This window comes from Magnolia sinica, chromosome 4, assembly GCF_029962835.1.
Source record: "Magnolia sinica isolate HGM2019 chromosome 4, MsV1, whole genome shotgun sequence".
NCBI lineage: Eukaryota > Viridiplantae > Streptophyta > Magnoliopsida > Magnoliales > Magnoliaceae > Magnolia > Magnolia sinica.
In genome coordinates, this window is record NC_080576.1 from 105,191,152 (window position 1) to 105,207,220 (window position 16,069).

General features: G+C 41.0%; 2 protein-coding genes across 2 annotated transcripts; both read left to right on the top strand.

The window, feature by feature from the left end:
• The first annotated feature begins 3,239 nt into the window (after window positions 1–3,239).
• LOC131244254 (putative pentatricopeptide repeat-containing protein At5g59900) lies at window positions 3,240–5,357 on the top strand. The gene is made up of 3 exons (XM_058243890.1): window positions 3,240–3,738; window positions 4,063–4,898; window positions 5,346–5,357. Exons 1-3 carry the CDS (start codon window positions 3,240–3,242, stop codon window positions 5,355–5,357), a joined length of 1,347 nt encoding a protein of 448 aa, XP_058099873.1.
• Window positions 5,358–13,543: 8,186 nt separating this feature from the next.
• LOC131243627 (F-box protein At5g07610-like) lies at window positions 13,544–15,280 on the top strand. Its single transcript, XM_058243118.1, has one exon. The coding sequence runs from the start codon at window positions 13,866–13,868 to the stop codon at window positions 15,141–15,143; it is 1,278 nt and encodes a 425-aa protein (XP_058099101.1). The 5' UTR covers window positions 13,544–13,865; the 3' UTR covers window positions 15,144–15,280.
• Window positions 15,281–16,069: the final 789 nt, after the last annotated feature.

Here is a 16,069-nt window from a genome sequence, read left to right on the forward strand (position 1 = left end):
ATCACCCAAATCTTCAGAAACAAAGTCATATACCAACAGTCACTAATAATCATATGGCTTCTCAAGGAGCTGATCAACAGAGAACAAAAATGAGTGATGCTCTCATCACTCCACAAAAGCTTCACTCTTACAGAGACAAGCAGCCAAACCTAGATATAGGCCTGTTTCAAAGATATAAAATGTTGACCCTGAAACCATTACCCCAAATACAGTAGGAGGTGCCACCCTTAAATTCATTGCCCTCATCCGATCCCGGAAAAAGTCCCCTCTTGAAAGACCGCTGAATTCCTAAAGAACTTTTTTTTATCTGAAGAATCTTGTTATCACATGACTCACATCTTGACAATCATACAGCGATAGTTATGCACTACAAAAATCACATTTCTGTTATCCCAATTGAATTTCCAATCCCTATTACACACCCAATTGTCTACCCAAGTCACTACCTAGCATAGTAGTCCCACGGCTCCAAAACCAAGTATGGCAACAGCATGACACTTTCCCTTTGAGTTTCTAAACATCCTGAATTCCAGCATATGGTGTAAACAAATGAAATTAGGATGTCCCATGTGTTGAGAAGAATATCATATAGGATATAGTGCGCATCATGGAGTTTGATGGATGTCGAAGCTTGCTAGCACTATTCCAAGGCATCACACATGGACATTAAGGTGACAACTTCCTCGTCTTTCACAGGGATGTTGTACGTTTTCCAATATCATAGGTGAAATACTGGAATTTGAAATTTAGAAAATTACCCTCCAACGATTCACACCATATGGGCAGCATTTGATCAGGGATGTATATATTCAATATGTGGGTCTTGGGTCTCAAGGCTTTTGTTGGCTATTGTAGAGTATTTTGTAGGATCATGGGGTGCAAGTGTAGGGTTCTAGAAGTCAGTGATCACTCATCATCCCTTCTTTCTCATTATGTTTTTCTGGAGTGTCTTTTTAACTATTTACAAGTGCAAAAGAAAATTGGCTCCAATTACAAGGACCGGCAACTCACAAAAACAAGGGAGACTGGGTGACTATGCTCCTCCCTCCAAAACTACCCTCAAATGATTCTTAACAACACACTTGGAACATGCTAAATCCATTGGCCCAAGCTACAGCTTTCCACCATGGAAATGAAACACTTCATTTAGCTATGTTGCTTTGTTGCAAAAGATTCTACTATTCTGCTCTTCAAGTGCACCTATAGGCCCTCCATAGAGTTTTCCTTTCCATGTCCCAACCCACACCTCCACCTCCTAAATTTTATTTGCACCAGGCATCACCCAAGCCATCACAAAAAGAAGAAAGAACCACCCCCGCACATATCCTGGCATTGCAAATTTGAAGTATATAGCAGATAGCTAACCAACTCTGCATTCAGACGGTAGAGGATGCAATCCGTTTGATTGTCATCTTCAAGGATCAAGAAAAGAAATTTATCCTCTCCCATGTTGTCAATTCCTATCAACAACGCACAGAGAAATTTACAGGTAATTTCTCTCATCTTCCATCTGTCCAGTCACTCCAAAGGACTCAAGAACTCACCCATTTCGACCTCATTTAGGTCTATCCAAAGAGTCGGCCCTCATATCACTGGGTCTCCACAGACATGGTATCATCAAAAAACCAAGACTCTTCTCCCTCACCACCTTGCACAGAACACCCTCCCATAACCTCATTGTGGATCCATCCCCGAATTTATGTTCCCCTCCTAAATATAACCTTCCAAAGCTCGACTCTCTCATATGTACCATCTTCTTGGATTTGGTACTTACATGTGATGACTCTCTGCCATAGGATACCTTCCTAACTCACAAATTTCCTCTACTTCCTAACAAAGTGGTATTCACAACAAACTTACTAAATGCTTGAATGAGAGTAATACATGGGCTTCTCTCAATCCACCCTGTTGGATTTCAGATGATCTTCAAATAATCATCTAGAAAATCCTATAATGGAGCTGCATGAATGAAAATTTTGAAAATCCTGTATTCGAGCACATGTAAAATACAAAACACTTTTGCTATAAACATCCTAATTGATCAGGTAATGGGGGCTGCACGATTGAGGAGGCTACCTTTCGCACATGCAAAATCATTTGTTTCCAATTTCCAACAATATGTAAATAAAAGGAACAGTAGCATCAACAACCCACGATGCCATCCTCAAAGAAGATGCAATAGGAATGATATTGGAAGGTAAGAGATTTTGATATAAACTTTCAGGTGAAGTTCCTCCAGTGCATTACATGCAATTTATACTATCCTGCTCAGGTGAAGAGATTTTGTGCTCTGTGTTCCAGGCTCGGTTGTGATAATAGAAGAAAACCGAAAAGGAAAGGATCTTCCGACAACAAAGAACATCTCTGTTGTGATAATAGAAGAAAAAAAATATATCCTCTTTAACAAAAAAAATAGAAGAGAGAACATGCTATGAGATCCAACAAAGAAGAAAAAGATCCAACGATTCCCACAATGAGCATGATTCTTGATTTTGATTGGTTTCATATAAAGAAGAAAGATCCAACAATTTCCACAATGAGCATGATTCTTGATTTTGATTGGTTTCATATAAAGAAGAAAGATCCAACAATTTCCACAATGAGCATGATTCTTGATTTTTCTTGTTTTCATATAAAAGATTCAAAGCTATCAAAACCCAATCGAAAAAAAAAAAATCAATATAGATTCAAGAAATAAATAATCAAAGATCATAAGTAAAATAAACAACAATGAAAGAAATGGAAATGCTGGGTTGGACAGAAGAAATACGCCGCGAGAAACATCCTCAGCTGAAACGATGGACACACCGCATGGGTAGCATCTGTAGAATGGCTGCCCAGAAGGGAATGTGAAAAGATGAATAACTTCGTAGTCGTCTGTAAGAGGAGCCTCCATTTCAATTCAACCCAAATGGATTTTGGATTGCTTATTGAAAATACAGAAACTAATGGAAAGGGAGACGAATCTGGAGATGAAAATGGTGGTAAGGTGAAGGTATGGATGAATAGCAGAGGAGGGAGAAAGTAGAAAATGAGAATTGAAGGTTCTTGAATCTTGGAGCTGGAATTTTGGAAGTTTGGGGTTTTTTTTTTTTTAATGGAGGGAAGAATATATAACGGTTAATCAACTTGGTTAGCTTGCTATCTTGTGCCGGTGTCACAAAATCCTGGGTACTGGATCCGCTTCAGTGGATCCTTGACTGTGGGGCCCACCTTGATGCAGACAAAGATGCCTAGGCATGTTTGGAGGACACCTCTATTACGCGAACCATGATGGTGTACAATTGCAAATCTGGATTCTTGAGGATTATGACGAGCGAAAATGGGCCTTGAAGCATAAGACTAAGATTGATTGCTTAGTGGAGAAACATCCTCAAGCCATTTGTTCTTCAGCCCTATACAAGGGCTTTTGCGATCTTTATGAGATTCGTGAGGGTGGCCACTTGCTGTTTTGGCTGCATATGAAGTACCTCAGTGTGTTAGCCGACGACGGAATCAATGCTGAATCTGGTGCAGCCTCTCAACATTCTTATCATAGAGGATTCAGTGTGCTGGCTTTTCATCCGGATCTTGAGGTTGTCTTCCTTGGAATGGGGGACACAGTGCTTTCCTATAATCTCAACAGCATGAAGTTGGAGGAGGAATGGGTTTCAAAACCACAGTACAATGGACTACACTCGGGGAATGTCTACCCTTTTTCACCCACAAAAAGGAGTAGGAATTCTCCACTCTTATTGTGTTTGCTTTTAAGTTTATTTTACTTTTGAAGTTTATGATGTGATCATCGAAACAAAGAGATTGAACTGAACATTTTGGCCTTATTGATTAAGAGGCTTGTTAAGGAGTCTTTCTTTGTCGACTGTATGTCTAATGTGCTTAGAATTTTTATTAATAAAGTGGGCCACAATATTGATGATTTGAAGCCCAAAAATCAAGGGTATCAAACCATCTTAGTTGTTAATTTAGTAGTATAGTAAAGATACCTTGTCATGCCCCAAAATTCGAATACAGAGTGGCCACCCTCAGATCTGAGTTTCGAGTGATGTGGAGTTATTGTTTCAGATACGTATACTTATAGGCCCCTTATAAGTGGACTCTGCCTGACAGGTAGAGTCTCCGAAGCCAAAGAATTCATCGATGATCTTCACCGTGAAAATTGCAGACTCAATGAGATTTGTTTTAGTACACTTATGCATGGATACTGTAAAGAAGGTAGACTAAATGAAGTCTATAATGTCTGTAAGGAGATGGTGGAAAGAGAAGTTGAAATGGATCTAATTTTCTACAGTATACTTATTTATGGAGTTCTAAAACACCATGATAAGATAAAATTACTTTGTATATTGAAAGAGATGCTCAATAGAGGCCTGAGGCCAGATAATGTAATCTATACTACTGTAATCGATAGATATTGCAAACAAGGAAACCTCACAGAGGCATTTGGTTTCTGGAATAAGATGATCACAGAAGGCTGCATCCCTAATGTTGTAACGTACATTGTGCTAATAAATGGATTGTGTGAGGCTCGGTTTGTAGACAAGGCAGAGCTGCTTTGTAAGGAAATGCTGGTTAAAAGCTTCCTACCTAATGAGATGACTTGTGGTTGTTTTCTTGACTGGCTTACCAAGGAAGGAAATATGGACAAGGCTGTGGAGCTGCATAAGCCAATGGTAGGAGGGCTTTTAGCAAACTCTGTGACTTATAATATGTTGATCAATGGTTTCTGTAAATCAGGCAGAATCCAGGATGCGACCGCACTCCTGGGTGAAATGATTAATGATGGTAGGTCGCCAGATTGCATCAGTTATTCGATACTTATTTATGGCAGGGGTGACTTACATGCAGCTTTAAAGCTGTGGAATGAGATGCTAAATATGGGGCTGAAGCCTGATATGCTGGCATATAAATTTTGGATATTAGTGGACCACACAAATGAAAATAGTGAAAAGGAATTGCTTACCATTCAAACTTTTCTAGGCTCCATTGTGATATTTATATGTAATTCAAACTGTTCATAAACTGGCCCAAATGGTCATAAACTCCTTAACATGTTAGGATGATCCAAAGCTTCTGCAGCCCCATGAATGTTTCAACTGTAGGTGTATGATCTCCACTATTTTCGGTTGCGTGGCCCACTCGAGCTTTGGATTTACCTCATTTTTAGATAATGTCATAAAATGATTTGACAAAATATATGAACGGTGTTGATTTCTCACAAACACCATGGTGGGCCCCACAGTGTTTATCCCCTCCGAACCCCTCCCACCTCGGTCGCACGCTGGCACAACGCAAAAGGCTTTCAGGGGTAATTTTGTCCCAACAATTTTTTTAAAAATTTTTGCTAGGTGACTAAGTAGGACATTTGTTTAATCCTTCTAATTTTGGGGCATTTGAGAATACCACGATTTATTTTTTATTTTTGGTTAAAATTCCTATAATCATCTATGGAAGACTCGAGAATTATTAGGAGACTGTTTGAGTTGGACAAAATGCATATTTAATAAAATCATGTAAATAATTGAGCTTTTATACTCTAAGGTGTTGTTTCTACTAGGAATATGCAAATGTTAACTCTTTTCCTTTCAAGCTACACTATATGACTATCCACCTCCGATTTGAAATATTTGGTATTCAAGATGCCACCAAATGTGGGTAGGATTTTTTTAAAAAGAAATATGCAATGTGTATGATTTGTGGGAGAGAGAGAAAAAAGAAAAGGAAAAAAGAAGCATACAATGATGTGATATATGCATGAAGATATTTAGAGGAACTTCCACTTTTACAAGGCTAGGAGAGGAGAATATAGCATCAACATTAGGATGAATTATGAACTCGATTGATCGACAACCTTGCTTGATCGATCAAACCTTCCTGAAATTAGACAAATTGCTCATTTGATAGTTTTGGATCATGCTCAATCGATCGATCGACAATATTAAGAAAAATCCTTATTTACCTTATGGATAGTCTTGGACTAGTTCGATCGTTCGAGCTTTGGTTTGCTCGATCAATCAAAGGGTGCTCGACTAGTGTCGATCGATTGACATTGAGATCGATAATACGTGGAACTACATAAGTACGCGATTTGTTTCCTATTATGATTGTGATAGTAAATATATCGGGTGCAATCGGTTTTAGGGTATAACAGGGGTTTGCTGAGACGTTCCTGAGGGTTTTAGAGAATAAAATATAGAGTTTTGAAAGAATCAAATAGGGTTCTCATTTCTGTAAGTGCATCGTCTCTTGTATTATCGTTTTGTAATAGATTGTTTGTCACTTTATGCCATGGTTTTCCCTATGAGGGTTTTTCCACATAAAATTCGTGTGGTCTCTACATGTATTTGTTTACATTTGATTTCGTCCTATTTGGTTGAATTCGGGTTTGCATATACACAATCCCCAATAAGTAGTATCAGAGCCAACGTCGGAGTTCGACTTCTAATCTAAAACATGTTGAGGAAAGGATCTAACGTGAAGTACGAAGCGGAAAAGTTTATCGATAGAAATAATTTTGAACTATTAAATGTGAAGATGATAAGCATTTTGGTTCAAAAATGATTGCATCACACTCTCCTTAATAAGGCGGAGTGTCCTGCATCTATGAGTGATGAAGAGTGTGATGAACTTGATTAGAAGGCTACAACATTGATCTAATTTTGTCTAGCGGATAATGTTCTCTATAATGTCCTGAATCAAAAGATTACCGCATGGATATTGACGAAACTTGATAGTTTGTATACGAAGAAATCCATAGGTAGTCATTATATATGTTAAAATATAATGGTTAACATACACTCATGATATATGGGGTCCACCGTAATGTAACGCCCTGAAAATTGGGGGTCGTGCATACACTTGACTCCCAAGTTCCCGGGTATCACTTATAAACTATTTTCTTATTAAAGTGTGTTTAATCAGGTTTAGATACGTAGCTTAGAATTTCTTGGAATATGAAGCATAACCACACAAGTCTACTGAAGTGACAGAGTTCAAATACATATACAAGTCCAAAAGAATATAAATGGGTCGCACAAGGCGTTGCCCATCAAAATCACAAAAAGTGTCATGTCCACAAGAATAGGGCCGAGTCTACTACTCGGCGATCCAAATCCCGTTCACTATGCCGATGGAGAACCGCCCATAAACTGAAAGTAGGATAGCTTGTCCTCCTCCTCAAGACTCGCGCCGCCAGGCTCCTCGTACTCTGCAACACCTGCATCTACGGAAGAGTCTGGTTGGTGTTTTAAAACACCATCCCAGAGTGGGAGTGAGTGATCAACTCAGTGGGTGCTATTAGTCTTGAGGTGTAACAAGTATCAGTTATATTACAAATTTAATAAAAAATAATCATTCACAAACACCTGACTAATCTTATTAATACGCATGCATGATGGATGATATGATACATGCCTTCGGTACAACACTCCCTCGAGCGACTCCATCTAACGATCGCGTATGACCAACACTCCCTCAGAGCGACCTCGACTGCCGAGTCGCCACCCTAACTAGTGGGATGCAGTGTGATCGTGTTAGCTAAGTTTTTAGTTAAGTCCATTCATCCAGCAGGTTGGAGAATCTGATTCACCCCACGTATCAATGCCCTCAACTGATTGCGATGCCAAGGCCCCTTAACGTGCGCGGCCAGGGCACCGCAATCCTTGATCCCGTCGGGTTCCCCATCCTTGACTTCAAGCACATTGGGAGTGCTAAGAAAGAGATCGCTCGCGGTCACCACGGGGAGGCGCGTCACCACAACGTAAGCCGACAGCTCGGCCACGGTATCTCATTCCACCATGTCCGGCTCACGAGTCGATGGATTGACTTCAGGTGGTTATCGATGGGCTACAACGGTTGTAGGATGTGCCAGGTTCCATATATGTATGAGCAAACAGGGTTAACAAACAAGGTTGGTCAGCCAATAGACTAGACCGCGTGAGTTTAGGCAAGTACGTGGCGGAACGACATCGGGTACGAGCGACCCATGTAGTCTAATTACTGTCGCTCATACGCACTCGCCCAAATCCATGGGTTTAACCTCAAGACGGTCCTACCAACGAGGCCGCCTTCGCTCTCATCGTATTCCTAACCAATCCAAGGGTTTGGGTGGTGATTCATAATATGCCAACTAACAGGGTTATCAATTAGCATAAACAACATTATGTTCTCAGACTCCTCAACATACAATTCAGAATCTCCTAGCAAGAAAAGCTAACAATATCATGAATAAAGGTGCATATGTGTTGTGTAGGTTGGTGAGGAAGTTAGACACTTCATACATCTCATAGAACCAAATTGCACAAAAATTAATAAGGCATACATGCTATAGGGCAACATCATATGATAAATCAAACAAGACATAAACATGTAATCATCAATTTGTACCAAATCATGTGAGAGGCAAGAACAACATCATATGAAAAAATTAAACAAGGCATACAATTCCACACAATTTCCAAATAAACATCCAAATCCTAAGTTTGCTATAGATTCTCCAAATACATCATTCAAGCAATCAAAATCATTAGCCTCATAGTATAATTGGTGTTAGGCCACCTAAGGATAATAGTCCACACCTACGGGTCGTTGAAGACTTGGAAAACGACCTAGGAACGCCGAACTCAGTGCCGATCGGTCGAAATCTTAAGACAATGTACTTGCATGTTCGAATCCATGTAAATCCACCCTCACACATGAGAGATTTCTAAGAGATGAGGGTTTTACCTACTCAATCGGTGGAGAGAGGCTCTTCCAGTTGTGGGTGAAGGATTTGTTGAGGAAAAGGTGAGGAGTTGCAAGAATCGATCTCCTTTAGGCCCCACTAGAGCTATGACCTACCTTCCCTCTTCTTCACTCTCCCTTCCTCTCTTCTTCCTTTCTTCTTTCTCCTTCTTTCTCTTCTCCATTTTTTTCCTTTCCTCTTGGGGCAAATTCGTATGGGGAGAGGGGTACCCCAAAAAAGCCCCTTTTATAATGCCAGATTTGGTGCAAATGGCCCCAAGTGTTGGGTTTTTACTATACTAACCCTATGGGAGGATTTTTTTAATCTTCTAGGGTCCACTATGGGGTGTACAAATCGATATACACCGTAAGATAGTTAGCCCTAATGATGATCTACGTATGGATATGATCAGTCTGCTATTTGGATGTGCCAATCAACGGATATGATTAGAAGTCTGTTTAACGGTCACCGATGGTCGATCGGGGCCGTGGCTATACGGATATGAGAAAAGAAATATCCTTACTCCATGTGTGAAGTTTGGTCGCAAACCGACGGTCCGAAATCTTCAACTTTGCATAAGAGTGGACGACCCAATTCACTTAAGTTTTAGTTTCTTTTTTTAGAGTATTTGCACTTCTCATGCACTCATCCTTTGGCTCAAGTTGAGTGGTTCTAGACAGTACCTAGGTCCGACTCCCGCGATGGACATCAAGCCCAGTAAGACGGACATTATTCTATAGTTTTGGTACTGGTGGCCCATCAACAAGCGGTCTAGAGCTTATTTGGAAAATCGAGGCATTTATGGAATGAATTAAGTATTGAGATTTCTCAGGAGCAATGATTAGGGTTTGGATTAACTATGTTCATAGTATGACCCATTTATAACTAGTGAAAGTGGAGGTTTGGTCATGATTACTCTAAACCGTCGGTTTTAGGCTAAAAGAGTAACGGGGTTAATTTGGTCTATTAGTCAAGATCTGGGCCTTATTTGACTCAGCTTCGGTTAAATCTTTAATTTAGTTATGATTGTCTTAATCAGTTAGCGATGGGTCGATTAGATTTGAGCCATATGTAAGTAAATCATAGGGCTAAACTTGATGTTCAAAAGATCGGACGGATTCGTTGGCTTCCTACGGTTGATTAAACGGACTTGTGCGGTTCTTTACTAGTCCCACCCGTGTGTAAACTATCATTGAGTGTCAATGGTCAGTAAGTGGTAATATAAGTTAATTACATTAAAAAAATTAAAGATTTTTTGAAAATCCAAAACAGTTAAATCCAGGATGTTACACATAATGTGTATAGTACATCCAATCTATCCATCATTTACTTCCTTTGATGCTCTCATGTGGCCCTAAAAAAATAGCTTGTCCATTATCAAATGGACCACACGAGGATAGGATGGGATGTCAACCATTAAAAACTTTTAGATTACATTTGGGGGCAATTATGATGGGAGGAAGACATCCAATCTGTTTTATATGTGCTTGCTTTATTACTCCCTTAGGACCCTAAGAAAATATAAAGTAATTCTTATTGTGATTTGTTGATTTTGGAAGGTTCATTGTCCAAGATCTATCATATAAATACCTATTTTATTTATTGTAAATACTTTACAGGCTAGCCAAATATACAATCCATTTACTTGTAAACAGATTACCACTTAAAAACCAAACGGAATATCATAGCATGTAGACCGGTTACACCTGGAACTCTTTTTAGGTACAGTATGTTTCCAACAAAAAAAAATTACTGCCATCCAAACTACCCTAGATTTGGATCGGCCTCACGTTTGGGTCGCTGCTAAATTGGCTGAAGATATAGATTAACAGAGTGGGCATAACACAATATATTAAGTTGGGCCCCACAAATATTAGGTTGCAAGCTGTAGGCAATCTACATCAAAGAGTTGAGTGTATCCCAATACCACTGATATCGGCATCGAGATGTATGTGCTTTCTATCCATGATCCGTTCGGCTCCTTTTAGTGCATGAGCCCTAACCAAAGCATATCCAAATTTCAAGTGGACCACACCACAGGGTGGTGATTGAACGCCCACTATTAAAAACTCATTGTGGGTAACCAGATTTTTGGATTAAGCTTATATGGGCGTTTCCCTCTATCCAGGTATGTGCGACCTTAGGAGTAGGTTGGATGGCAAATCAATATCACAGTGGGGCCAAAGAAGATTTTAATGGTAGGCATTCAATCAACAATGCTTTCTGTGATGCTGTCCACCTGATAAAAATGACAGGATAAAACGTATGGACGAGGTGAGTAAAACTACAGTACAATGTATATACCTTTCACCGGATCCTACTCCGGAGAATCCTACCCCACGACCTATCCAGAGATGGATGGTCCTTAGAAGATCTATATAGCCCACCATAATGTATGTGTTTTATCCATGCCGTTCATCCTTTTTTAAAGATCATTTTATAGCATTGGTCAAAACACTGAAGCAGATTAAAGCTTTATGTGGACCACACCACAAAGTGTTCGTGATGTTTATTTGCCATCCAACCTGAGAAGTCTTTAACTTTAGGCGTTCAATTCCCACTGTTTCCTGTGGTGTGGTCCACTTAAGCCTTGTATCTGCATTTTATTTTGCTTATATTCTAAAATAATTTATAGAAATGGATGGACGGCACGGATAAAATACATACATAGCTTTGTGGCGCACAGAGCGACTTACCGTCCGTCTCTAGCTATGTTCCGGTGGAGAGTGGATTAGGCAAGACCCCCGGGGTTTCCGTGGGGCCCACCTTAATGTATGTATTATGTATCCATGCCGTCCATCCGTTTTTGCCGATCATTTTAGGGCATTATACCATCAATGAAGAGGGCGGGGTAAGGGCCGCACTGTCTTCGGTGAGGCCGGGTACGCGGATTTCCTCTCTAAGGATGTTGGGTGGGGCCCACCTAGATGTTTGTGAGAAATCCACCCCGTCCATCCGTTTTAAGAGCTCAGTTTAGGATGTGAGACCGAAAACGAGGTGTATACAACAGTCAATAGGCCCACACAAGAGTAAACAGTGGGCATTCAGTAAGCACCGTTGAAGCATTTTCACGGCGATAAAAGTTTTGTATCAGGCAGTATTTTTTGTGTTTTCACTTCATCCCACTGGGAATGACCTTTTACAAACGGTTTGTATAGTATATAAAATATAAACATCAACGTGGAGCGGAGAAAGGTTTCAACGGTATAAATTTCTTTATGCAAATTTCCCTATCGTGAGACTCATTTGAGTTTTGTATCCACCTCATTTTTTATCTCACGTCCTAAATTGATCTCTTAGAACGGATGGCGGGAATGAATTTCTCAAATGAATTGCAGTGATCCCACCCAGAATCCTTGCGCAGGAAATTCCTGCGAAAATCCGCGTCCCACCTAATCCGGAAACGGACTGGCTACTCCCCCTGCCACCAGCCAATGGCTGGTGGTCGGTACTCCGTGGACCTTACTATGTTGTATGTGTTTCATCCATTCTGTCCATCTATTTTTTCATAGATATGAGACCAAAAATAAGTTATATCTCAGTCTCAAGTGAACCACATTACAGGAAACAGTGTTGAATGAGCGTCAACTATTAAGACTTTTTAGGGGCCATAAAAGTTTTGGATCAAGATGATTTTTGTTCTTTCCCTTCATCTGGGCCTGTATGACCTAATCAACAGATTGGATGTCAAATAAACAGTACAGTGTACCTTAGGAGGATCTTAATGGTGGATATCCAAACACTATTGTTTTCCTGTTTTGTAGTCCACCTGAGACTTATATTCCTCAATTTTCTGGGATCAAGGCCTAAAATGATCTTTAAAAATGGATGAACGGAATGTATGAAACACATACATCATGGTTGGGCTCACGGAGCACCGACCATCAGCCACGGGGCTGGTGGTGCGGGAGTAGCCAATCCGTTTCCACCTAATCCGCTCTCGGTGAGAGAGTACCCAATCCGCGGAAGAAATCCTGCGACAGAACGCGGATTGCGTCCTGCCCCCGTCCGGCCGGTAATGGGACCCACCGTGATGTAAGTGTTTTATCCACGCCGTTCATCGCTTTTCTCAGTTCATTTTAAGATATTGCGGTAAAAATGAGTCAGGTCTACAGATTCCTGGAAACCTACCTAGGGCCACCGTGATGTTTTTTTTATACCATCCAACCTATTAAGAAGGTCACATAGACGTGGATGAAGTGTAAAAACAAATATCAACTTTACCCGAGGCTTCTCCAGCTCCCAACAAGTTTTTAATGGTGGACGTTGAATCCCCACTTTGTGGTCCACTTAAGCCTTGGACCTACCTCATTATTTAGAATATATCTTAAAATGATCTTAGAAAAACGATGAACGGTGTGGATAAAACTCTTACACCACCGTAGACCCCACAGATCCCTGCCCGGACGGGGAAGGACGAATCCGCGTCACAGAGAGAAGAGTCCTACGATGCGGATTTCCTGGAAAGCCTTTGGCAGGAAGTGCCTGCGCAAGGATGCTGGGTGGGGCCCACCGAAATGTTTTTGAGAAATCCACCCCGTTCATCCGTTTTATGAGATCAGTTTAGGGTATGCGACAAAAATGAGGTGTATCCAACACTCACGTGGGCCATACAAGAGGAAAAAGTGGGCATTCAATGAGCACCGTTGAAGCGTTTTTATGGCCATAAAAGTTTTGTATCAGGCTATAATTTTGGTGTTTTCACTTCATCCCACTGGGAATGACCTTGTAAAAGGTCTTGATATCATAAGAACATCAAGGTGGAGCCCAGTAAGGTTTCAACGGTAGAATTTCTTTCCTCAATTTTCCCTCTCGTGTGACCTACTCGAGTGTTGTATCCACCTCATTTTTGGTAGGATGTACTAAAACGAGATCGAAAAACGGATGGACGGAATGGATTTATAACGTACATTGCAGTGGGCCCCAACCAGCATCCTTGTGCAGGAACTTCCTGCGAAAGGCTTTCGCAGGAAATCGGCGTCCAAGAGTCCTGATAGAAGTGATTGGGCGATGCTCGTTTTCTGTCGTGACGAGCTCTTATTTATTTCTTCTTTCGCCGTCAATCGAAAAAAGAACGTTGGTTTGATCAGCATCTCCATAGTCATCTCCATATCATTATTGGAAGCACGAGATTGTATACCATTCAATGGCTCCTTTTACAAAGATTCATAGGCCGTCCGTTGGTGGTAACATCAACATCGCTTACCTGACAGATGATTTGTTGATCAATATCCTTTCTCGATTGCCCTTAAAATCTCTCCTCCGATTCAAGTGCGTCTCCAAAGCATGGCAGCTTTTGATCTCTGACTCTTTTCTTCAAAGAATTTTACCCACACCAATGTCCGGCCTCATTTTCAGCGATCGCTATCGCAATAATTGTCCAGTAGAGAGAGTTCAATACGCATTTATCACTGACAAAACTCACCCAACTTGCAATAATTCTCCGACTGACATTGGCAATCTTAGTTTCTTTCCACGCCATCGTGAATTGTACACCGTCGATTGTTGCAATGGCCTACTGCTTGGCCTCCATCGCCAAGATATTTATAGTACACCTGTTTACTATGTAATAAATCCAGCTACAAAGAAATGGGCAGAACTTCCTGCACCCGCTAAGGAACGTCCCCACACGACCCACAGGCTAGCATTCGATCCTCGTATCTCCCCGCACTACACTCTCATTTGTTCGGGCTCATTTACCGGCGTTGATATTTTCTCATCGAAAACGGGTGTGTGGGTCCAATCTAAGGTGCCACAACCACTAGTCATTCGACACTGGCGGCGATCGGCGGGGCCGATGTCAGTTTTGTTTAATCGTACCCTCCACATGCTATCTGAAGGCGATTCCATTGTGGGATTTGATGTTGATGGAGAGTGTTTCCGGTTGATTCCGTTGCCTGTGCCCATGCCAACCGACTGCCGAGAATGCAGACAAAGATGCCTAGGCGTGTTTGGAGGACACCTCTATTACGCAAACCATGATGGTGTACAATTGCAAATCTGGATTCTTGAGGATTATGACGAGCGAAAATGGGCCTTGAAGCATAAGACTAAGATTGATTGCTTAGTAGAGAAACATCCTCAAGCCATTTGTTCTTCAGCTCTATACAAGGGCTTTTGCGGTCTTTATGAGATTCGTGAGGGCGGCCACTTGCCTTTTTGGTTGGCCGACGACGGAATCATTGTTGAAACTGGTGAAGCCTCTCAACTTTATTATCTTAGAGAATTCAGTGTGCTGGCTTTTCATCCGGATCTTGAGGTTGTCTTCCTTGGAATGGGGGACACAGTGCTTTCCTATAATCTCAACAGCATGAAGTTGGAGGAGGTATGGGTTTCAAAACCACAGTACAATGGACTGCACTCGGGGAATGTCTACCCTTTTTCACCCTGTTTGGTGGATTTCTACAACTGCAAAAAGGAGTAGGAATTCTCCACTCTTGTTGTGTTTGCTTTTAAGTTTATTTTACTTTCGAAGTTTATGATGTGATCATTGAAACAAAGAGATTGAACTGAACATTTTGGCCTTATTGATTAAGAGGCTTGTTAACAAGTCTTTCTTTATCGACTGTATGTCTAATGTGCTTAGAATTTTTAATAAAGTGGGCCACAATGTTGATGATTTGAAGCCCAAAAATCAAGGGTATCAAACCATCTTAGTTGTTAATATAGTAGTCTAGTAAAAGACACCCTGTCACGCCCCAAAATTCGAATACAGAGCGTGCACCCTTAGGTTGAACACCTAAGGTTGCTCTCGGTATCATCCTAGAGTTTCTCCCTGCAATATAGGGTCAGGTTTTAAATGGTGGATTGGCAAAGGTCACCAGACATCAACCTTCCTGTGAGCTGGGCTCTTGGAAATCATGCAGAACCTCGCCCAATACTGACCCCAAACACAACGATTACATATACGCCTGAAGGTCATGCAAATAATTTAGGGTCATAGTGGAACAATTTACAAGCAAACCACTAAGCATGAAAAAAAATCCAACATCCAATTTACAAGCAAGCCACAGATGCATGATTACCAAAATGAATCACATGCACAGTTAGAACAACTATTGTGCACTAAACCAGAAAAAGGGATTTGCAAAATGCTGATGACTTGAGCATTGGACCACCATTGGACCAATAGTGGCAGTACTAAAAAAGCCCACTAAGCATGAATGGCACGTACACACCAACATTGGACCAAAAGTGGAAAGGGGACTTGCAAATAGTGGTTCCAGACGAGCCCACTTAGCATGAACACACACAAATATACCTTAGCACAACTACTGTGCGCCGACCCAGCAAGGCGTTTGCAAACAGTTGATTACTACAGCATGCTCGACAGTGCTTAAGAAGCCTGCA